This window comes from Leptonotus elevatus, chromosome 6 (assembly GCF_054856555.1).
Source record: "Leptonotus elevatus isolate MCC_2025b chromosome 6, RoL_Lele_1.0, whole genome shotgun sequence".
Classification (NCBI taxonomy): Eukaryota; Metazoa; Chordata; class Actinopteri; order Syngnathiformes; family Syngnathidae; genus Leptonotus; species Leptonotus elevatus.
Genome location: NC_141244.1, coordinates 6,820,254 through 6,844,876, shown reverse-complemented (window position 1 = coordinate 6,844,876; position 24,623 = coordinate 6,820,254). Strand labels below are relative to the sequence as shown.

The following is a 24,623-nucleotide window of genomic DNA, read 5'->3' as shown; positions in this document are numbered from 1 at the left end:
GCCTGCTCTGGCAACGGGTCTGGCTACCTCCATCTTAAGTCTGCTACACTGTGATGGATAAAATGTCATGTACATTAAAAATTAGGAGCTTTGAGATCTCCGACAAGGTCCGAGTTGCAAAGTCGTTTCAGCTGCTGGACTGGCTCTTCGCATGCGCGACCATCACTGTAGAATGCTCGATTGCATGCACTAAAGAATGCTCGAAGTGCTTTACCATGACTTGTAAAACGGGAAGCGGGAATATGTGTCGCAAATTAATTATTTTTATTTTTTTAATTCATTTTCTTTTCATTCACCGGTCGCTTGCCTCTGTGGCTCTGCTGGGAAGAAAACATTGAGTCTCCGCCCAGAAACGTCCCAGACAGAACAAAAAACAAATCCTTTGGACTATACCTTTAAAGTGTGCTTTATTTAGTCATTCCTTGTCTAATAGAAAAAAAAGTGCTGCCTTTTGCATGAAGTATACTCTTATCACAAATTACAGCCAACTGAAAATACCTGTAACTGTCTTTTGCGTAATAGTTAACCTTTCTGTGGTTTGACACTGCCCTATTGTAAATTTCAAGCACATGATGACAAGGATAACTCCTGAGGATACAGTAAGTTTATTTATACAGAAAAGGACTTAATAAAGATTGGGGAGACCAAGTTTTCTACAAAAAAATAAGTATACTACAGTTCTGCTCAATATCTTGCCGAATACACATTTTTACTGTATCAAGGTTAAAAAAAAAAAAGAAGCAAAACCAAAACATATATTTACATTTCTTTTTCTGCATTGTTAGGTTGACTTAGCACACTCTGCCACATCCAACTTCCTGCCACTGTTGCACATTCTGGCCAGATTCTGTTGCGAGAAAAACACTGTAAGAAATGATGTAATGGCTGGTGGAAATTAGCAGTCAATTTATCAAGTATATCTTACATTAGCAGCTCGGATGATGGTATTGGGTGACTGGAGGGCAGCAAGGTCTGTCAGTATTTTCTTGAGATCGTTGTTGCATGATTGACGTTCTGAAACAATTGAAAACGTGTCACATCATTCTCAACAAACAGTCTCAATCAAATTTCCACTTTCACTATTTTCCAAATTATTTGGCATACACTTCTACATCAACTAATTTATTAGATGCATTGTATTTCAGATATAGACTAATCTGAATCGATCCACACGTCCAAATTTCGATTATTAAAATGTGTAATTAAGGTAATGTACATTACATTGAAAATAATGCAGAACCAGGAAATGCTGTCATCTCTGGGACACTTCGGGACGAGTACAGGTGTGCGTGTGCAGATAAAGACAAACATGGATGACCGCCACCCACAAAAAGCTGATTCTAATTTAAAAGCAGATGTGTGGAAACACTTCGGCTTCTGCAATGTCGAGAGCGGAAGTGAACTGGACTAGAGCCACGTTATATGTACGGAAAGCAGTGTCGCGGTAAAATAAAACACTTTGTAACACAACAAACACGAAAAGTCATGTAGCTCAATTATACCCTACGGAGGAGTCAGGGAGACAGCTGTTGTGACTGTGGGTACGACCAGAGAAACAATTCAATAGGTACCGGTCTCATCAGAACAGGCCAAGAGAATTACGAAGGCTCACGCGCTGCTTCACGAAACTCGCAAATTTCCCAATGCTTTGTTTCTGGTAATCTTTTTCTCTATCCATCCGGTGTACCGCTGTGTGCTGCAGTCCCCTCCCCCTCCAACCATGAAGGAGTGGCGGCTAAGATTTAGGCGCTTTGGGCCGCCGCTGTAAATGAATGTAAAGGGATCAAATCGTAGCCCCTGAATCGTAATCTTAATGGAATCATGCGCTAGGATAATAGATTCCAAAAAGATGTATTTGTGACAGTCCTATTCAGAGTGTTTCAGAAACCAGAATTTTAACCTTAACCCGAATATTGTTGCCATGTAAAAGGTCGAATAACTGATGGTTGGAAGCTGGTTGACACCTGTGATGCTAATTAGGACACAACTTGATTAAACCTACAGCCAAATCTTTTCTGCGAGTACCATCATTTGTGTCTAGGCCTGTATCCTGATTTTTTATAATTCTGGACAATTCAAAAGCAATGTCTGATTCTCACTGGTTAATTTTCCTTATTATTATTACTACAGTACTTCTGTCAGATTCATGTTATTTCTGTGACCATTATGGGTTTTTGTTTTGTGGTCTGTATGTATAAAAAAAAAAAAAACATCCACAGAGGTGCTAACACTCAAATGTATTTAATATATCTGCATGCTTAATCACGTGGAGCACATTATATGTATTTGTGTGTTGAATGTGTGTACCTGGTTCTGGACACCCTTGTGGCTTAAGTTGCAGGTATGGATGCTCCAGCAGTTCTACAATGGATATTCGCTCCTTGGGATTTCGGACCAAGCACCTCTGTCCAACAAGAGGTGATATTAGACGTTACAAATTTACTAAATAACTTCATGACACAGCACAACAGAGCTTGGCTGATGTATCCATCTCGATAAGTATTTCTCGGTCAGTGTCTTTATTGAAAAAATAAAAGAAAAAAACACTCCACTTTTTTTCTCAACACTGAAGTTGAATAATTCATGATCTGAATGATTCTCAGCTCTCCAGAGTACAAAATCATCTCTTCTTGAGAGGAGCTGTGTCAGTTTTCAGGAGTCACTTTCATTAAATCAACTTGTACATTACATTTGCTGTTAAATGCAATACATATGACAGCCTCGTAATGACAATTTGACTGATACTTGGGATCCTTTTTAATTTATTTTGTTGCATTTCTTTTAAATAATACAATAAACCAATAATTTGTCTTATCATTCAGAAAATACCAAATATTGAAATGAAGGAGAATAACGGCTATATAAATGACTGATTACAAATAAGAGTGCCGTTTTTGGCCTCTTACCTTCAACACATCCATCAAATCCTTCTCTGAGATGTCAGGAAATTCAATCTTATGAGAGGGATCGATGATGGCGTGCAGCTTGGTGATTTGATTGGTGATGCTTTGGAATGGAGTCTTTCTGTATGTCATGCAGTACAGGATACATCCAAGGGACCACACATCACCCTTTGGACTGATCTTAAGAGACAAAACAAACAAACAAAAGTTAGCAGACACACTTCTGCAATCAGAAATGTACCAATTAAATTGTTACATAAACAAGAGGAAGAGTACTTTTGAGCGTGCTTTTCCATGCTGTGACGAAGTGTCTTTAATTGCCTCAGGGGGCATATAGTTCAGGGTTCCAACCTGTGAGTGAGAAACAACAATTACATAATGACAACAACTAAACTCCATCTACCCGAGCCATGTTTTATTTTGCTTGTATGTCGAACATTCATTACTACTCTAAATGTACAGCTCTTACTTGAGTATCCTTCATGATGCTTGTTACATCAGGTTGGATACGGTTTGCAATGCCGAAGTCAATTAGCTTCAGTGCCGTGTTGACAATAACAAAATTGGCTGGCTTCAAGTCGCTGTGGACGATGCCTGCAAACAAGAGACAAAGCATGCATGAAATTGGTTCGTATAAATACAAGTTACCAACTCGAATTAGGGACATAGAGAGAGAGAGAGAAACATAGAGAGAGAGAGAGAGAGAGACAGACATAGAGAGAGAGAGAGAGACAGAGACAGAGACAGAGAAAAAAGTACCATGTTTGTGGATAGTATGGACAGCTTCGAGCATGTTCTTCCAATAGAACTTCCTCTCAAGTGGATTGACAGTTGTTCGGTTCCGCAACCAAGTGTTTAGATCCAAATTACCGCACTCCATTAGCATATAAATGTAGGTGTTTGTTATTTCACTGCAAAAAACATGACAAAAACAACATTAAAATAACCCCAAAATGTTGTAGAGCGCATTTCCATTGTATTTACATATAACATTTTGGTAGTACAGAATTCTCTGTGATATTAAAACCACACATCACTTAACATAATTTGATGAACAGAATAATACTTAGTGATTTATATACAATGGACTTCTTCCCACCCAGTCTGTGTACTTACTAGTCATAGAGCTTTATAATTTTATCGCTGTATTGCTGCAAGTGGTTCAGATGTTCAATCTCATTTTTGTAACTTTGCACAGTCTGAGCATCTGCTTCCTCAAGGTTTACGTATTTTACTGCAAACAACTGTTTTTGGGGATCCAGGACCTGGTATACCTACAAAAAAAAGAAAAGAAAAGAAAATTAAGTCAAGCCAACAACAATGAGGACCAATGCCACTTATAATTATAATGATGATGATTTTTTTAAGTGAGTTAGGTGCACAACACATTTGCATGTTCTTTTTCCGTTCCGTCATTTACCTTGCTCGATCCACCTTGTCCAATCATTTTCAGAATGAAGAACTGCTTGCCTTTAATGGTAATGGATTCATTTGACAGCGACGCGAAGGAAGCCTGGTATTAGAAAATGTATCTTGTTACAGTTTCAAATGGCTAAAAAACACAGTTGAACAATCTGTGTTCTGGGTTAGTGGCACCATCAAAATGGCATACTTAAGACTTAACAGTTATACCAAATTTCTTTGGCTTTTTCATTTAATTGATTTACTGCACGGTAATTGTAATACTGGTGTATATCCAGTATATCTAGACAGACCGTTAGCTAAACACAAAGACACATCCTTAATCTATGTGACAGATACTGGAAGCGAAAGTACTGTATAGCATACAGTGTATGCAGTATTGGTACCTTTGCAATGTGAAACCCAGCTGAGTGATTCAGAGGTGTGCATGGCTGCTGAACAGGTCCATCCATGTTTGTTGTTTTTCTGGATGAATACAACACTGCAGGTTCTTTCTTTACAATAGGAGTAATCAAGCTGAAGGGGAGAAGAATAGAAGTTCAAGTTTATTTTACAGCGGGACCAAAATAAATGATGGATTCAATCCAACTGGCCTGCATAGGCGTTACCTATTAGCACATGCGCTTCTGTAGTTGCTTGGAGTCTGTGGATCTAATTTCGATGGAAGCGGAAGAGATGGAGTTGGGATGGATTTCATCGCATCAGGAACTGGTTTGGAAGCAGGCGGTGATATACGTTTCACCTGAAAAGAAGATAAGTGCATACAAAAAGAGGTTTACTTTGACAGGAAGTTGAATCCCAAAATATGTCAGGGTTGTTCCTAGATCTAAAATTAGGAGTGGCTGCCTCTGGCTCCAAAACGTCTCACATCATGACAGCGCTTTTCTACTGAACAGCATCAGTTGAAAACCATTATATTAGTTGGGTGTCATTTTTTTTATTTCTTGGGGAACTGTATTTATTTATTATTTTGTAATCAAACATTACAATAAACAGAACAGAGTTTAAAAAAATAAAATAAATGACATTGATGAGTGAAAACTAAATAGGGGGAGGGGGGAGAGAGATCCGACAGCTCAATAAGGGGGTCCAGTCAGTAAGAGAGGCATCTCTCTATAGGCAACAATCTTTCTTTGAACACCTCAGATTTCAATTGTAATTGTGCCGTTAAGGCCTCCATTACATACACCTCATTAAGTTTATGCTTCCACTGGGCCACTGTAGGTGGTTGTTGTGTCCTCCATTTAATGGTCACCATTTTTCTAGCAGTCATTAAGAGGATGTGTAGCAACTATTCTTGATCTCTAGTGGACATATTCTCAGGTGAAAGATAAAAAAAGAACTGTTGCGGCATAAATAACAAATCTAATCCCAAAGCACTATCTATCTCTTAACCCCTTTCCAATAAGAGAGTAGTTTTCATATTCATATCTCATCCTAGATGAGTATTGTATGTTTATTACTTTTCAGAGGGGCCTCGTAAAATGAGCGCCTAGTCTACAAAGGTAAGATAATAAAGATGAGAGTTGAATACAAGCAAAAGAGCACAGATCAAAAAGTTGCAATTCATGTTAGTGATGATATGCAGCCATTTGTCAGGTATAGCCTCAAGAAATTGAGTGGACCAGTGAAAGCAAGGGTTCAGGACAAGACATTAAGGTGAAGCAAGTTAATTTAGTCGAGAAGTAAGATACCTATCTTACAGTTTACAGTGCATGTTAGAGCAAATGAGAATCACAGGGGTCAAAGGTCAAATAAATTGAATCTTGGGAAGGCACAGATCTGGCCAAGATCACACACACAAAAAAGAAAAGGATTCTGCAGCACCCAGGGTTCTTAAGAGCACAATGGCCTCCATAATCCTTAAATGGAAGAAGTTTGGGTCGACCAGAACTCTTTCTAGAAATAGCCATTCAGTCAAACTGGCAATCGTTGGAGAAGGACTTTGGTGAAAGAGGTAGCGAAACACCCAAAGATCAACTATCACTGCAGCTCTCCACAAAAATGTAAAGGCGTCTGAATACTTTCCGTACCCACTGTAATATGATCAGACCATACAGAATTCAAATAAGCCACAGTATAGGCAGACACACTGGTGTGGTACTGGTTCACAATGACCAAAGCATTTTGAAGAAAGTGTACAGATGTCAAACCTCTGTAGAAACATCTTTCTGTGTTGTAGTCTTCCACTCTCCAACTGTTACGCTGTCCTTGCTGACAGGTTTGAGATGTTCCACTGTTTGGTTCACAGCAACCCTAACAGGCAGCAGGGGTTCTTGGATTTACCAAGGCAAGTTGACATGTTAATTTAAAAAAGTAAGAAAAAAGAAAAAGGATAATTTACAGGGTCGGGGGGATGCAAAGATAATACCCGAGGCAGTAAATAAGGGAAGTCTGGACACTCGCTGAAGTAACCACACTGTCATTGGTTAAATCCAAGTCACATGCTTTATAGAGGCCATGTTGTTACCCAGCGACCTAATTCTCTCCGTGTTTGTAGTAAAGGCCTGCAATAGCTTTATAACATTTTTGGCCGGTGGTAAGTGGATTTGGGGAAATTTCTATACTAGATACACCAACTATTCACAATACAATATTACAATACACGCCTTTTTTTATATACCGTACATAGATAGACATCCGTTTTTTTTCACAGTCGATACCAATTATTACAGGGAGTCCCGTTCCTACGCTGGCGATGTATCCCGAATTTTGACTTAAGTCGGATTTCCCCGTTTAAGTCGATATTTACTTCAAAATTCTTTGTAGAGTAATTTGAAAAAAACATATTTGCGCAACCCGTAAGAGCCGGAACCAATATCTCGTGTTTCCGCACGGACATTCATTGCTGATGGGACGGTAGAGCGGAGCTAATTCAAACTTAAAAACGGAAACGTGACGCGCCTGATGGCCATCCGTTGCTGGAGGTAACAACAACACAACTTTAAATAACTTTAAAATACCGCAATTCCTGTGGGAATTTAATGAAAAAGAAGGCGATAAGGACGAGGCACGGGCGCCGTAAAGTCGAAATGACGTAGGTCGCGTACAGCGTAACTCGAGGAATCCCTGTATTTAGTAGTCAATGAGGCCAATAACCGATATTAATCCAATATTCAGTATAAGTGAAAATACTCCTATCAAAATTCTCAACATTCCTTTAAAGCAGTCCTTATCAAATATAGGGGTTGATGCGGGGTGGCATGTGAGACCTCAAAATATATATATATATTTTTTTGCTCGTTAACATATGGCTCTCACACTGTCCAGACTTTCCTATATTTAGCTTTGAGAATACCTATGGAGAGCCGCTCCTTCTTGGTGGAAACAAGTTGTTTTTCCCCAGCGTTCAGGTTCCGCAAGGCCACCTCCAGAAGCTCAGCTGGCTTAGCACTTAATGATTGGGCTTTGAGCAGTATTGAAGTTGCCTTGATCACATTTCCTTCATAAAATGCACAAAATAGCATTCAAAATTTGATTTACAATTAATCAGCAAAGAGTCATGAGTATGCACTGATTAAAATAGAAATAGCATAAGAGGAGAAAAAAAAAACATTTGTCACATGTTAAAAAAAAAGAAAGAAAGAAAAAAAAAAAGATTGCATTACTATACCTTGAGAAGCCAAAAACTGAGCGTGTGCTACATGGACAAACGCAAAGGCTTTGCAGTGGGATCGAGCAAGTATGAAATGATCCTCAGCTTCATCAGGGTCATTAATGCTTGAAAGGCGAAACAGAAAATTAAATGCAAAAATGTGAAACATCTCATAATCATAAAGAGTGTGTGCTGTGAGAGTTCTTCAGGGGAAAATTACCCAATTTGAATAAATTTGAAAATGATTTAATTACAAATAGTGCAAACAGAACAATTACATGCAATTCCATTAGATGGTGTAAGGTACTGTACAATAGCTCTGTGTAGGCAGCTGTTGCCATTCATACAAAGTCATGGCTTCTTGCAAATACATCAGCATTGTGTTCAATTAAACACGCTCATTTATTTAAGTCAATGTGTAAGTAAATTGAGACGAGTCACATCATTATCAATTCAGTACTACTTTTTATAACATTTGCTAGAAAATGGGTGCAACCTGCACCAAACCAATAAAAGCTTGGGAAACGCTGATATAGCTTAATACAGTAAAATAATGTAATGAGTTCAAACTTACCCCTTGAGTTCTGCATATCTGATCAGTATTCTTGCATAGCTGGCGTTCTTGCTGTACTGCCTTACCGGCAGACGTGAAAAGACTTTCGAATAACAATCCTTGAGTTTATTAAAAAGGTTGATGTCTGTATGAGGGTTGCCTCTTTTTTCTAGGTTAATCAGGTAAGTCCAACATGACTCAGGGGAATTGGAAATAAGGACTTGTTCAAAATTGTAAGTTACATCTGCAAAGAAAAAGCTAAAATCAGACAAGCATACGTCACAACAAAATGCATACCAATTTATTTTATAGATTCATGAACACATTTGTATGCAAGCAAATAACACAGTTTATAATTACCGTCCAATTTCACGGTGTTCTTTGTATCATGTGCATAAAGATGAGCGATCATGGATTCCACAGAGTCCTGGTCCGCCGAAGGGTCACTTTCTGTAGTGACAGATGATGTCTGCAATAATAGACATGTTTGATCTTCTTTAGCCCCTGCTAGATTATTCCTGAACTAAACACTAAAAATGCATTTACATATACTAAAACAAGAATACAAAATGCTAACCGTAAAGCTGGCAAAGCAATCATCAACTGCAGCTTTCTTTGATGAGAATAACCCAAGCTTTGTGCTCACATTTGAACCAGACGTTTGCCTGAAACACAATGACAGGACACCATTTAAACACTTCACTAACTTGTTGCATATGCCATAATTCAGTTGGTATTTAGAGAGTTGTCTAAATTAATCGACAAAAGAAAGACAATGTAAATCAGAACAAATGGATAAAATTAAGATCAGGAGCAGTCAACTCCTTAGCTAGAAATCGTAGCTGGGCTGGTCTAGAGCGGGGCAGCAGCACTAGCAGTTAGCTGGCTAGTGTTAGCTGCTTTTACATTAGCAGCTTGCTGGCTTCCTTTAGCAAGCTGCTCTTCACTCTAAAAAACAAAGGCGATAGAGGGACTTTGTTCCTTACTGTAGCATCTTCATGCCCATTGTACCCAGCTGAATTATTTTTTTGCATATGATGCAGGAAGCCTAAAATCAATGCTAACCACAGGAATGAGTCAAATGTGAAAGGACTGTTTACTCAACCACACTTCGTTAAATTTACATAATATCCCCACATCTCCAATATAAAATGGGTAGTTAGGTGCTAAAAAAATGAAAAAATCTATATAGTGGTTTTATAGTGTGTTATCTTCAGAAAAACGCTCTTATTTTCACCCAAGTCTGTTACGTTCGCAATGATTGGCTCTTCTGACCCATTAATTTAGGATACGTAATTTCATCAAAATGACATGACTCTTAGATGGAGAAAGGAGATACGGAGAATCGGAGATGGTTAGGTTACATACAGCCTAAAATTAAAGACTGAGATATCAAAATTCAAGACTTTTTAAGGTATTATTTCAAAATTCCTAAATCCAACGCTTTCAAGATGATTTCTTTTATGACCCCGCAAGAACCATGTTCATAGATCAAAATTTTGCTTCATCTGGATAGCGCTGTACAATTAATTAAATTAATTGCATTTTCGATATTGGCTTCTCACGATCTTAAAAACATTATAATCAAAGAAAAACGTTCCCCATCAATACCTCGGAATGTTGCTCCAGAGGTACACTTTAAGGATTCAAGGAATCGTGCCAACAAATATTTCCACAAGTGGCACAAATTACGATACCTGAAGTCTCAGGTCAGCCCAGTAAATCCCAAGACTTGTGAAAATAAAAATGGAACTACAAAATAGGATAGAATAAATATGGCAAAGGTATAAAGGAGATGCTTATTCACAGTTTGAATGTGTGCAAAGATGCAATGCAGCAGAATGAAAACACAAGAGAATTGAATTTCGCATTATATTTATAAGGTAATTTTAGAGTTGACAAAAATAATAGAATGTTCAAGAATAAAGTGTTCAACATGGAGGGATGAATAGGCATGAGGGTATGCTGATAATTTTGAGTACAGTAATTCCTGGACTAGAAAGCGTACCTGACTAAGCCGCGCTAGCTACATTTGGAGAATACTCGTGTTTGTTACACATATAAGCCGCACAAGATTGTAAGCCGCAGGTGTTTTAAAGTTAAAGCACCGGGTTCCCGCTACTTTCTTTTCCATAATGATGGCACAAATTGTCTCACTCTCGTTCTGTCTCTCCTACTTTATTTGTGCTTAATTGGTCTGTTTTGCGCTGCCTGACACTCTTGTGCTTCCTTTATAGAGCGCCCCCTTGTGATCTGATGAATAAGCCGCACCTTTGTGTTAGCTGCAGGGTCGAATGAAAGTGAAGTGAAAAAAGTAGCGGCTTATAGTCCAGAAATTACTGGAGTTGAGTTTGGGTAGTTGAATAAATGTTTTTTTGTAGTCTTGAAATCAATGAATAATAATTTTTATTAATTATGATTTTCAACATAACATTTCATAACCGCCCAGGCCTTCAACTGGTAGAAATGTGCATTTAGCGTTACATTAAAACTTTTTTGGGGTGGAAAACTTACCTGGACAAATTCTTTATGACTGATGCATCACTGCTGTTTGATTGGCTCCAATTGATGAAATCGCTATCATCATCCTTTTCTGGGATGGAGAAAGGAACATTGGGAACTCTGCCTGGCTAGAATCCAGAAAATAAATCAGATTACAACACCAACAAACAGACTTAGAAATAAATAAATACAACCAAGATGGAGAAATTCAATTCTTACCAAGCTCTTGCATTGAGATGCAGATCTCCCGTTTTGCAGCTGGTCTGATGATACACTGACAATTTCATTTCTGTGAGCAAGAAAAGGGTGGGAAAAAAAGTCAGATGTTTTCCTCAATAAGTAGCAGCTTTAAAGTTGGAAGCAGTTTTTCGCCTTACCCTAAGCTGAAAATGCTTGACAGATGCAATTCACCCGTCCCATCGGATATCCTGCTTACTTTCTGGAACTCTGAGCCTTTTTTGACAGTATCATGTGCAGTACTGTGTAAAAATGCTGTCAAAAATACAATGACAATGAGGAACATCGGTATCTGATATAATGTAAACTTGAAAAGTTTTAATACAACTAATGAGACTGATGTGCTTGGTCAGCAAGTAACAGCTATCAAAGAGCACTTTTTTTTAAAAATAAGAAAATAACAGTAGCCTCTCACCTGACATGAATAAATACAAATATGCATGCTGTCAATGTTAATGCAATGTAGAAAATACAGAGGATGAACCATAAGCAAAGCACTCAGACGCGATGATGAACTATAACACAAGACTGCTATGATTTACAGTAGCATCATAGCATGTATTATAAAGTGTGTGATCACGCATGTAAAGAATCATCAATTAATGGTACATAAAAAATAAAATAATGATGCATATACCCAAAATGGATCAATAGTACAAACTACTAGTGCCAACAACAGTCTGAAAAAAGTAGTATCACGCATCCCTATTTCTATTTATAGATAGTTTTGAAAGGAGTCATAATGAAAGAATTCATGTAATTTCTCTCAATTTAACTTGCACCAAACATCATCTGCATTATTATAATTTTTTAATACTTGATGCCTGAGAAGAGTGAAATATGTTTACATACATGTAAGTATTCTAAATATTTGTAGATTAATAGGATTATGTTACGTTTTTGGTTCCATTTTAAAATTCACCAAACGTTTACTGCTAAAAATGTCAAGGCCACAGAATTGCCTTTAATTTAAGAAGCACTCTCATTAACAAACATGTCAGGGATGCTGGTACAAATGGCACATTTGAATGTACTATATCATCTTAATTGCATTTATTTTTAATTTGCACATACCCCCCAAAAAATTTAAGATGTATGAAAGGTAATGATGGTTATATAAGAGCAGCTGCTTGCTGATGCGAGATGCTGCGATTAAAATATCCATTTAGTCAACTAATCGCGATGGCAATGGCTAAACAGTCAGCGGTCACGCGGCAGCCCTAGTGTCAACCAAATACAATTCGTTGCAATATACCAATTAAAACTATGTACAATTAATTTGGATGGGGTAGCTCAGTGAACTAATTGTTGACATGATTCTTACATGGGTCATTTTCCTTGTCATCTGGAGAAAAATTTAGATTTTTCTCTCCCTGCAATCTTTGCAAAGCAGCCTCGAGCAGCTCCTTTGGTTCGGCACCCAGTTCAATGGCATTTTGCAGTATGTACACGCACCTCTTTGTGCTGCCTGAAATTTTTGAAAAATGCAGATAAGTAAGTCAGAATAAGATATCTATTAATTTAAACCTATATGAAAATTGTACCTTGAGAATGTGCAAACTCTGCATGTGCAATGTGGACAAATGCAAAGTTCTGGCAATGAGATCTTGCCACACTGAAGTTGGCCTCAGCCTCATTAACGTCTTGAATTCTATTAAATGAAAACACATCACTGTCATCTGAAAATAGCACCGCAGCAGGCAGCTTTTAAATCACATCACCCAAATACAAGTAAAGCAGATCCTAATGGGTAAATCATACCTTGTAATTAACAACAACAGTATCGTAGCAGCAGTACTGAAAAGAGGGAATGCACTTGCACATGACTTATAAACAAGGTCACTCACGCTTTCAATTCTGCAAATCTGACCAACATCCTGGCGTAGCTCTCATTTTGACAGTGTAGACCAATCGGCATATTTGAGAACACTCTGGTGTAAACACTGATGAGTCGCCTGAGACGGTTGGAATCAGAGTGTGGGTCCCCTTTCTTCTCAAGGTTCATCACATATGAGAGGCAAGCTTCAGATGACTTTGAGCTGACGATCTGGTTAATAGTATCAGTGTCATCTGAAAGAACATAAAATCAACAGAGCTGACTAAGTCTGTTTTCAGAAAGTGATATGACAATAATACATCAAAGTACCTTCATTGATGTGTTTTCTAATCTTGTTGAGCTTTTGACAAACCATGGCAAGTCTCTGCATTCTGTCCGTATGCTCCTCTTCTTCCATCTAAATGACACATAACGACATGTCTGCTTGTTCAGATTCAAGACAGCAGTGCGTTCCTTCCATATTGCATTGCACAGTATGTTCTACATGTATTTTTGTTTTGAATTGACTTTACTCTGCCGTTTGCAGCCAGGTCGGCATTGCAAACGAGACTGTGTTTTCAATGGCTGGATAAATCGAAGTTTAAATATATAAGTATATTTTAGCTAATAATACTTTTCCACACAGCGCGATTCACGGCAAATTCACGCTAGATGGCAAGTGGCCGGTCATGGCAAAAATAACCACTGCGAAGGGGAAAAAAATAGTGGTCAGACTCCGCATGTCGGTTTTGATTTACGCTTCACTTTTTCTTACGGAAGGTAAATTGAGAAGTTGTCAGCTAGTTTAACCGGCCATCACAAAAGCCGACAACCGACAGCAAAAGCGCTATTTTGTAAATGTTTTCGGTCCGACAGAAGCTAAAGTCAGGTTAGCATGTTGCAACGCCATATAACTTACAAACTTTATCCCGCAACTGATCGTGCTACTTTGCTTCTATGAACGCATCGCAGGCCTTTTTTTTTTTAAACTTAAATATAATTGTTCGTGTCTCACCGTGCTGATGCCAATAACGTTAATCCTTGTTTTCACCGAAATCAACCGATATGACTGCCATCAACTGACAGTTTTCAAATATTTCACTTCCGTTACAGTCGGGTTTTGATTGGCTCCATCTTCTTCACTTCATCTTCTTATATTGGTTGTTTCTGGGCGGCTGGAAAACAACTTAATTATGCATTACCGCCACCAACTGGTAAGGAGTGTGGATCGTGAATTCACCCCCAAAACTTTTTTTGCCCGTCATTACAAAGAAAAAAATGTTTTACAAACTGGACGGTTTTAATTAATTACAAATTAGAGAACAAAAAACGGAAAGTTTAGCTTTTATTTTGAGAAAAAAAACGCGGTAGGGTAAGGATAAAGCTGACACGTACTTATGAGTTATGAATATGAATTCATATGCTTGTGGGTTTGAATGGGTCAAAAAAGGTAAAAACGAAAATCAAAAATCTTTTTGGCTTTAATTTGAAAATTTTGTGTAGCGATGAATTGTTGAAGAAAGATGTTGATGCCTGAATGGTGTTAATTAATGAATGAATGTAGAAAGATGTGAATTTTCTGGTAAAAAAATAGGAATATTATTGTGAAAAATGTAACAAAATTTTGGTACATGTGATATCTTGTGAAATTTTAAAGTGTTATGAAAAGGTGAATTGAATGAATTGAATTTTGAGTTGGGACGATATGAAACCTGTTTGTTGAATGTCTCATTGGGAATAAATGGGAATTTTTGGTGTACAAAATGTGAAATGTTGGGAAAACTGGGAAATTATGAATGAAAAAAATAGTATCCAGGAAGGCGTGAATTTTTTTTTTATATGTTGGAGTTGGGATGGTGGGAATCGGGCAACAAATGGGTAAGTAGGTGCATGTCAGAAAAGTAAAATGAATAAAATATGTGAATTTTATTTTAAAGTCAGTGCTGTACAATAATGTATGACACTGACAGGTGGCACGATTGCGACACTATTAATTGAATCAAAATGTTTTAATAATTACGCTACAACACAGATCCAAATGCGTATAATTTTTAATAGTGTTGCAAAACAGCAGCATCTTACTGCATGAACTCCGACACTTTTTGAATCGCTGAAGGCATCGCGCCTGTAGTTTTTCTTTTCTATTTCCTTGTTCCTGCTCCTCCCAGCTGAGCTCCAAGATGGCAGCTGTGCAAGGGAGATGAGCAACGATACTTCAGAGTTCTGTCATGAAACAGCATTGGAGTATGTACCTCTTTCGGTCTTTCTTGTGACGTGGCCGTGATTTATAGCGAACATTTTTGTCACACTGACAGACTGTTGACGGATTTTTGAAAGGGCATGCTTTCCTGTGGGCTAAGCTAGCAAGCAGCGGTCGGCAAATAAATGAACTTGTCTCGTCAGCAACACAAAAGGAAACGCATACGGTAATTTATACTAACAAATACGCTTATGGTTGTATTATTGAACGGTCGATATTAAAGAAAACGCGAGCTGGACAGCCTTGAAGTGCACAACCGTTACATTTTGCGAATGTTTACTTGATATTAGCGTTGCTAAATTTGGTGCGTTGCTATTATTTACATGTTTTTGACTCCCAACATCATGGTCTTTAAGAGTGCTAACAAAACCACCTAAATGTTAATAGTGATTTATTTTTAATTGTTTTTACCAGATCAATTTCGTCATGGCCATCACACAATTCCGTCTGTTTAGGATCTGCACATGCCTGGCCAGTTTGCTCTCTTTCTTTAAGAGATTGATATGCAGGTGAGTGTTCAGGAAAACATTACAACAATCAGTTTAAACTAATCTATCCGTATTATGATAGCTGTTGGTGTTGGGCATCGCATTGAGTTGATTTGCCTTTAATTGATCCATCCATTTCCTGCAGTGCACTGTATATATATATATGATTATCTGATTTTGATATTACCGGTAATTAAAATAGTTAAACTACAAAATGAAGGTGTGACCTTACGTCCCCTTTTTAATGTTATTATTGTTTGGCAATAAACTAGGAGTGGAAGGGGCCGAAAACTCAGTGGGGATCAAATAACTCTTCCGACCACCGTGGATTTCTCATCATCCATACCAAAACAGGTTAGTAGTGAACTCTGTGGAATTAACCAACTACTCTAGCCTAAAAAAAATGTCCAGTGCTGCAGATTAATTTTAACACATAATTTTTCTCTCTGTGCTGTTCAGTCTGCACAGCCAGATGTTGAAGAATGGAGTTCATGGGATGAAGAAGCTCCAACAAGTATTAAGATTGAAGGTGGTAATGGAAACGTTTCACCTCAACCCACTGAGATTGAGGAGCCCGACTACTTCAAAGACATGACGCCAACCATCAGGAAAACACAGAAGGTATATTTTTATCATAAGCCACAAATATTTATTTTTTCTAAAATCCAACAAAATTGTGACTGTTTCATTTCTGATTTGTTTGTCAGCGGCAAGAGAAATTAACACAAATTCAGATTTTGCCTTTTACAACAAGCACGGCACTCGCTCGCGGCTTGGCACTCGCTTGCATTCGTTCCTGTTGTGCCAAGCTCCGAGGAAGTAATTGTAGGACATGTTGTACTATGCGGCAAAACGAACACAAATTCTGACATGTCAGACTTTCTGCGTCATGATCATGAAGCATCCGAGACGCCAGACGACCAATCGTCTTTGAGTATGTCACGCTACACGCCACGGGTTACGACTCGTCAAGGCAACTCAAAATCGGTCACAAAAGTGAATGTTTGTCTGCAACACGTCTCTAGAGTCAAAATCAAGCTACATTCATGTAGTCTGACCTCGGCATAAAAGGAGATTTTGAGCATAAAAGCGTATTTTGACTGCCAAGTGTGGACACGAAGAAGCAGCTGAACCAATGAATTGCGCACGGCTTACACACGCCGAACGAAAGTGTGGCTTAACTTCGTTAACATAAATGATCAGTTGCCTGCAAAAAGATTATATTGTGTATACTAACCCAATTAAACACCTCCACATGGATTTGCGGTGTAGAAGTAAAGAAGTTCTCTGTTTTTGACATGCTAGTTCCGGTGTTGGCTGTTCCGAACCTCAGCATCACACTCAAGTTGCAATCAGGCCAGGTCGTCATTGTAAATTACAAATGGTTCTCAATTGGCCAATTTGGTTAAATAAAGGTTAAATAAATAAATACAAATCAGGTAAGTCAAACATTAATGGCCTATGCAATAATAAGCCCGCCAAATAGATAAAGTAGTCCTAAAATGGTTGGTCAACTGGAATGCATGCACTCCATGAAAGTATTAGTTCATGACACTTTGACTGTGTGAACATTAAATGAAGGTTAATGTAACTGCATCAACGATAATGCTTTGGGGTAGTGTCCTCCGCATAAAAGTACACTGCTTGGAGGAATGTGGATGTAAACAACATAGCGCTGTGGCTGGCTTGGCTGGCTGCATCCGGCTACACATGCTGTGTCTTGACTGAAATGTGCAGTGACGTCGTCGTTAACATGGTTGAAAAGGGCAGCGTCTCACCAGAGCTTTTCTCTGTGATGGGAATTGTTTCAAAATATGTGTAACTTGTTAATATTTTATGTTTTATTTTGTATGTATTTATTTAGCTGTTAATAAGCGGTCACGAAAATGGATGGATGGATATTTAGCTCGTGCTTAAGAAAATCATGACTGCTGTGCTAAATGGATGAACAAACTCAATTTGATAAATCACGTGACGTTTAGTTAATCTCGTTTAGTTAACGTTTTGTACAATGACCTTGAGTGTCCTGAAAGGCGCTTCAAATAAAATGTATCGTTATTATCCCTGTGTGTCACACCGCTGTAAAACGGCAGATCCCGTCACAAACATTTGATTGGGACTGAATATGTAAGTCTCCAAGTAAACCCGGCTCAGCGCAGGGGCTGGTGAGCTGTACAATTGAGACCACTTTGTCCCGCTTTTAAAATCAACTTTAATTATCTGACAGCTTATGGAAGCTTACTACAGAGCCCCTAAAGCAGAGGTGGGCATCGAGGGCCGAAGTCCTGCAGGTTTTGCATGTTGCCCTTCTCCAACACAGCTGATATATGATCAGCTCATCAGCAAGCTCTGCATAAGCCTGATAACGATCCTGTTGATTGGAATCAGCTCGTGTTGGAAGTGAGAAACCTCCAAAGCCAGCAGGAATCCGGCCCTCGAGGACCGAGATTGCCCACCTCTGCCCTAAAGTGACATGAGTGAAAAAATGAAACAATGTTTCACATTAGGACGAGAAACTTTCTCGATAGGATGAGAAGGTAATCAGTTTCGGGCTGGGAAAAAACGTCCACAAAAAATGGTTGACTAATGTTGTTTTGCCCCAAGGCATTGCCGGCATCATTGTACACACTGTCTAAACCAGTGGTGGGCAAACTCGGTCCTCAAGGGCCGGCGTCCTGCAGGTTTTGGAGGTTTCCTTGCTGAAACGCAGCTGATTTCAATCAACAGGATCGTTACCAAGTTTATGCAGAGCTTGCTGATCATATATCAGCTGTGTTGGAGAAGGAAAACATCCAAAACCTGCAGGATTCTGGCCCTCGAGGACCGAGTGTGCCCACCCCTGGTCTAAACCATTCATTACCTATTCACACACACTTTTTTGGTATGTCTCTGTTTTCCACTTTGCAGATAGTGCTAAAGAAAAGGGAGCCATTGAACTACCTGGTGCCTGATGGCTCAGCGGGTTTCTCTAGCAGACTAGCAGTCTCTCAAGATATGATGACCTTCTGTCCACCTTCAGTGAGTTACCTTTTATCATCTGTGAAGCTTCAGGCATGCATAATATCTGTTTATGGCTGAGAAGGACATTAAAGTGAAACTTTTATGGTTGAGTAGCATTAGCATTAGCATTATTTTGGAAAGGCGGCGTCACAGGAGCGTACACGCGTGGCTACGAGCTGGTCCAGCCGGCCACCACTGCGCTACGATGGGTTGGTTGGATGATTTATTATTATTATTTTGTAACTTATTAGTTTATGTAATGTACCCTGCCATTGCTCATTAACACACTCTATGGTGTTTGTAGACTTGTACTACAGTGTATTCATGTTGCAAAAGACGCTTGCCTGAGTGCCCGTTTCATGCTTGCATGCTCTCAACAGGCTTTCTTTCACTAAATCGCTGTGCATGGTAAAACTTGTCTCAGGCGAGTTAAAGCTTCTCCAGCTAACTTAGCTTAGCATAGCTTGCTACAAAGTGCGTCCACGTGGCTACCCAAGTAATCAATGGAATAATTAATTGTAAAAAAATAAAAAATGTTACAGCCCTAAACGTTAATACTGTTGTATCCCAGGGCTTGTCAGGAAGTCCTTGTCTCGTGTCACCTTCATTCATAATGTGATCCGAAGTGTCTGACTTCACACATCACACTTAACATCATCAAAGTAAAGCCATGCTTTGCTTTGCTAAAAAAAATTTTTTTAAACAATGACTAATAATGGAATAAATGTCATCACACATCATAGTGATTTGAACGCCACTGCTTTACTTTCAAAGGCATATTTTCCTAATTAATTTTTTCAGAATTCAAGATTGTACAAATTCAATCACATTCAAATTTGTTTCAATATTTAATATTAAACAAAAAATGGGAAGTAACACTTGGTAAATAGTAGGTTATGTGTAACCTACTGTAGACTTACATTTAAGCAGTGCATGAATTATTTTATTTTATTATTTTTTTATTATTATTATTATTATTTGCTGTTAAAACCTAGGGCTCCCTTTAAAAGCACCATATGTAATATTTCTAATATTTATAATTAGTTTAGTGTCAAAATTCCACCTCTATTTTCTTCCAGAACTGGTCGTGCTTGTTAGTGTAAACATATTATTGTGCCAACAGATTTGCTGTCAAATCCTCATTGGTGCTGTTGTATAACTTTGTACAGGCAGAGCTTGGCGAAATGGACAACTGGCAGGGGGACACCAACGCCTGGGAGGATGAGTCTGACGCTACCTGGGAAGCAGAAGAGGTGCTCAGGTAATGCATCTATTACTGTACCTACCGTCAGACAGCTGATAGGCATGTAGGTTCACTCTTTGACCAGCAGATGGTAGCGTTCACCACTATTGTGTATTCCAATGAGAGACAGGTGGCGTTCATTGTCATCACGCTCAGATTAGGATGCATTCATGATCTATAATAACATATTTTACAATCCGTCATCCTTGTACCAGGCAACAGAAACTTGCTGAGAGAGAAAAGCGGTCCATGGAACAGCAGAGGAAGAAGATGGAGAAAGACGCCCAGAGGATGATGAAGAAAGAGCAAAAGATGGCTGTTAAGCTTTCGTAACATTTTGGTAATGCTCAGTTTTGAGCCAGAGGATCTCAAGGGAAAGACACTGAATCAGTCGTGAATTTATCTTTAGAATCATCAACCCATCCAAATTTCTCATGCTGCACTGCTCCATTTTCAGTAAGTGGTCCTCATCCAGCAGCCGTTCCTGTCAATTTGTGAGCGGCAGTGAACCCTTCTTGGGCTTGCTTACAAACCCCATTTTTCCACCCTGTTTCCAGTTCAATTTGTTCTTTAAGAATTCGTATGTCTCCGACCCCAGTATATTAGTAGGTGTATGTGCTAATTAGCACAGGCCCTATTCAAGGTGTGTAAATAAAATCTAATCTGTGCTGTGCAACCTTTACATAAAAGGTGCACTATTGATTTTCTTTGTCTTATTTCTAACCGCAAAGGACAAAGAGGCATATTTATTTTTAAGGCTCACTGTTTACCAGTGACATTGGTCTGCTTCATAATTGTTTTTGTATTAGTTTCATTGTTTAAAAGGAATCCCCCCCACCCTCCAAGAAACGATTACTTGCATTGTATAAAATTAGTATTTAAAGACAATAGCATAATCCAGCCTGTAATTTTAAACCGTGGGTTCCTATGGTAACATCATGGCTACCAACATGAGCTTCAGACTGTGATGGAAAAATATGCAGTCACTCAGTGTCTCTTTACTATTTTAGTTGGAGAAATTGGTCTTGGATAACTGCAAATACCAATTCCAATGACGTTGGGACGTTCAGCAATATGATGCCAAGCCACATTCTGAACACGTTACATCAGCTTGGCTTCGCATTAATTGAGAGCAAGTAATCGATGGGCTCGCCAGCAGTCCTTGACCAGTCAACCATTGAAAATGTGGGGCACATTACGAAACGCAAAATATGACAGCATAACCCTGTCTGTTGAGCAGCTCAAGGTGTAGCCTACATCAAGCAAGAATGGGAGCGAATTCCACCCACAAAGCTTTAGCAATTTAATGTTCTCACTTCCCAGACACTTGAGTGTTGTTAAAAGGAAGTATGATGTAACACAATGATGAATGTGCACCTTTTCCATCTTTTTTGGAACATGTTGCAGACATCAAATTGCACATGAGTGAATATTAGCCTAAAACAATCAGTTTGAACATTCAATATCTTATTTCTATCTTTGTAGTATATTCAAATGAGGTTAAGGAAATTGAATATCATTGTTGTATTCAGTTTTTGTTAACATATACCCACCGTCCCAATTTCATTGGAATTGGGGTTTGTTGACGCGATTCATGAGTTATGGATCGTTTTCACTAGTGACATCACTTATTGTAGCCCCCATTTGTCATTACATTTTCACTGGCAGCCTTTGTGAAGTGAAATGTGCGTTTCTGGACTTTGTATGAAAGATGGATGCCAAATCTGGGGTCGCTTAAGCACACTGCTAATTGTTCTACAGCTTTAGTGATAAGACCATGAACAGGCTTAAAGAAAGCAAGCAGGTATTTTAGTGAATTGAGATTCTTCAGCAATAAGAGCTCCCTGTTTCACCAACAGTTTGCATGGTACTTGTGTGTCTATTCAGAAATGGAATTATGCTTTATGTATTTCTGATGTATAGTACATTGTTTTGTTTTAATTTGCTTATGGTAAAATAACAGGACTGTCAGTGAAATCATCAAGTATGCCCTCACAGCTTTTTGAATAAACTTTTATGATTCAGGTGAATAATGTGCTTTCTCACCAGAATTGAGTGAACCCCAAATCTGAAGCATACGATTTGGCCATCTGGCATACAGGACAGATGCCCGGTGGGCCAGTATCTTTTGGGGCATATGCGGTGCTATTTATTTTCTTCTATTTTACCCCAAGAGACCAGCCCACAATTTATAGGAAGCAATTAATCCATTTACAATATGGATCGCAACCTGAAGCCAATCAACATTAGTCGCAAAGCTACGTGTTAACCTGGGGGTGGTCGGGTCTGGTGGCATTAGTCAAATTGCCAGGGCCGACTTTTTGTTGTTCCAGTCCAGCCCTGGCCAACGGTAACTTCTTTGATCAAGAGCTTATCCACAAGAATTAAGTGACATTTTGTGTAAACATCACACTTAACCCTCTGGGTGGTGTTCTGGCCATTTGTACTTAGTTAAAAAAAAAACAGCTGTGATAATGCAACTGCTGTGAAACTTCATAAGGATGTTTTTTTTTGTCTGACTTTTACATTTTCCGCTTTATATCAGTGCTTAAAGTGATCAGGCAATTTTACGGCAAATTTAAACTAATGAAAATGACTTTTAGTTGTATGATTTGGATAAGATGGGGTTCATTCTAGACTCAACACAACATTTTGTTTGTATTTTTGACATTTCTCGATTTTTGGACAAGGAAGCAATTTCATTAGATATTCTTAGTTTACAGGAGAGGCGTTTTAATGGCTTACTTACTATCCAATGGCGCAAATAAATGGCAAAATTTTGGTTATAAGAGATGGCTGTAAAAAATACTTTACATGTATTCCTCCAAGAAAAAAGGTGAATATATAATGAAAAATAATTTTTGAAGTTGTTTTACAAACTGTGCATTGTGCAAGCAATTTGGAATTTGAAGGGTAAACACAATATTTACTATATCCTGAAGGGTAATATTGCAGCCCACATTCTCTTAACGCAAGCCTGCCATTGAGGGCGTAAGAGGGTAATATTGCAGCCCACATTCTCTTAACGCAAGCCTGCCATTGAGGGCGTAAGAGCATCCTATGCCTCAGGCTTTTGATGCCTACTGAATTAAAGTGTTTTGATTATGTAACATGGATTGCACTCCACCACGATATTGCAGAGTGCAATGACGTCATGGGGATTACATTTAGTGTCAGTTCCTTTATCACATTTTTCTTGAGTAAATTTGAATTGCCGTTACATCATAACTGAAAACAAAAGCGTGGGTAGAAAGGAATGGTATCTGCAGTGGCAATAACCCAATTTGTTTGCAGATTTACAGCTCCAGAGTCAACCACTGAGTGGATTAAATGCACTTTAGTCTGTTGACTCTTTCAACCCAAAGGATGTGAAAAACACAGACTGAGAAAGCTTTTATCCAGGATAAGCAGTCATGGGAATTAACGCTGTTTGGGTGAAGTCTCTTCTTCATTTATTCATGTGAACATCTTAAATAAATGACGATCTTTGCCAACTTTAACAGGCCTCTTATATAAAAGTTACCCACAGTGGTGCCTTGAGATACTTGTTCTGTTTGTTTCATGTTTCATGAAGTCGTGACTAAGAACACTCATATCTCAAATCATGTTTCCCTGATGAAATTAATAGAAATCCCATTAATCCAGTCCAGCCCCAACATTTGTAGTGAACGCCTTAATTAGAAAAATACTGTACTTTATAAAAACATACAGTAACGATGTGTAATTAGAACCTAAAGAAAAGCAATTTTACCACCATTTTTGCTTTCAATTCACTAGACATTGGTCTGCTTCTTTCTAGTGTGTGTGTGTGGCTGTGTTCCTTGGCCACCTGGGGGCAATATAATATAGACATCAGATATACATGGGGTTACAGTTTTTCTCCATAGGTTTGGCACATTTCTTGAAACTGAGATGACATTTTCAAAATACCATGGACAAATCCCTAAACTACCTTACAATTGGTCTCAACTGAATGGCATTTCTCATTGCTTTCATCAAATTGCCAATGTCTTAGAACATGTCTCAATTGCCTCAGTGGATCTGTGCTAATGGTTGTGTACATTTAGCCTACAGTTAGCACAATGTAATGTAAATCATAATATGCAAAATCATCTGTTCAATTGTCAAAATTAGTCCAGCATATCACAGGGGATCTGTGTAGAGGATGGTTGAGACATTAACGCCGTTTTTTTCCTTGCTGCTTTGCAAGGGAAAATATTAGCTGCGATGTAGATGAAAACCTTTGGTCAAACAGAGAGCAGCGTATGGATGCCCAAGAGAATGAGGATGATGGCCAAGAGGGGGAAGGCTAGTAAAAGTGTTACAGTTGGTGGTTCTTCATTTACGCTGTGTGCGAGATATGATTTTAGTTATTAGTTTTTCATAAATATACAGAACTACTCATGTGTAAGTAACTTTTTGTGAATAAAAACTGTTGCAATTTCCTTGACTGTGAGTATGTCAAACTGCAAACTTTGAATACTGCTCTTGTAAAATCCCTTTTCCCCCTCAGTTTTATATATAATTGTATTTTGTTAGCTGTTGTGAGAAAACATCTAATGATTTTGACTTGTGGTGCTCACAGAATGCCAAAGGGACAATGC

General features: G+C 38.5%; 2 protein-coding genes across 4 annotated transcripts; one reads left to right on the top strand and one right to left on the bottom strand.

The window, feature by feature from the left end:
• Positions 1-589: 589 nt before the first annotated feature.
• On the bottom strand, positions 590-14,159 carry ttk (ttk protein kinase). The gene is made up of 25 exons (XM_086078323.1): positions 14,044-14,159; positions 13,359-13,446; positions 13,060-13,282; positions 12,757-12,863; positions 12,537-12,680; positions 11,353-11,467; positions 11,195-11,264; positions 10,988-11,103; positions 9,051-9,138; positions 8,834-8,942; positions 8,495-8,717; positions 7,939-8,045; positions 7,624-7,767; positions 6,479-6,600; positions 4,934-5,067; positions 4,712-4,841; positions 4,324-4,416; positions 4,020-4,177; positions 3,663-3,814; positions 3,373-3,497; positions 3,180-3,254; positions 2,907-3,083; positions 2,308-2,404; positions 926-1,014; positions 590-847 (listed from the first exon to the last, which is right to left on the bottom strand). The coding sequence occupies exons 2-25, from the start codon at positions 13,444-13,446 to the stop codon at positions 782-784; spliced, it is 2,952 nt and encodes a 983-aa protein (XP_085934449.1). The 5' UTR covers positions 14,044-14,159; the 3' UTR covers positions 590-781.
• A 1,023-nt stretch (positions 14,160-15,182) lies between these two features.
• ebag9 (estrogen receptor binding site associated antigen 9) lies at positions 15,183-23,559 on the top strand. Of its 3 annotated transcripts, XM_086079517.1 has the most exons (8): positions 15,208-15,272; positions 15,344-15,454; positions 15,703-15,797; positions 16,049-16,130; positions 16,236-16,397; positions 18,684-18,794; positions 19,946-20,037; positions 20,235-23,559. In XM_086079517.1, exons 3-8 carry the CDS (start codon positions 15,715-15,717, stop codon positions 20,350-20,352), a joined length of 648 nt encoding a protein of 215 aa, XP_085935643.1. In that variant the 5' UTR covers positions 15,208-15,272; positions 15,344-15,454; positions 15,703-15,714; the 3' UTR covers positions 20,353-23,559. The 3 variants fall into 3 exon arrangements, with proteins under 3 accessions (XP_085935640.1, XP_085935641.1, XP_085935643.1); XM_086079514.1 differs by lacking the exon at positions 15,344-15,454 and having other exon boundaries at positions 15,183-15,272; XM_086079515.1 differs by having other exon boundaries at positions 15,198-15,454.
• The last annotated feature ends 1,064 nt before the right edge of the window (positions 23,560-24,623 follow it).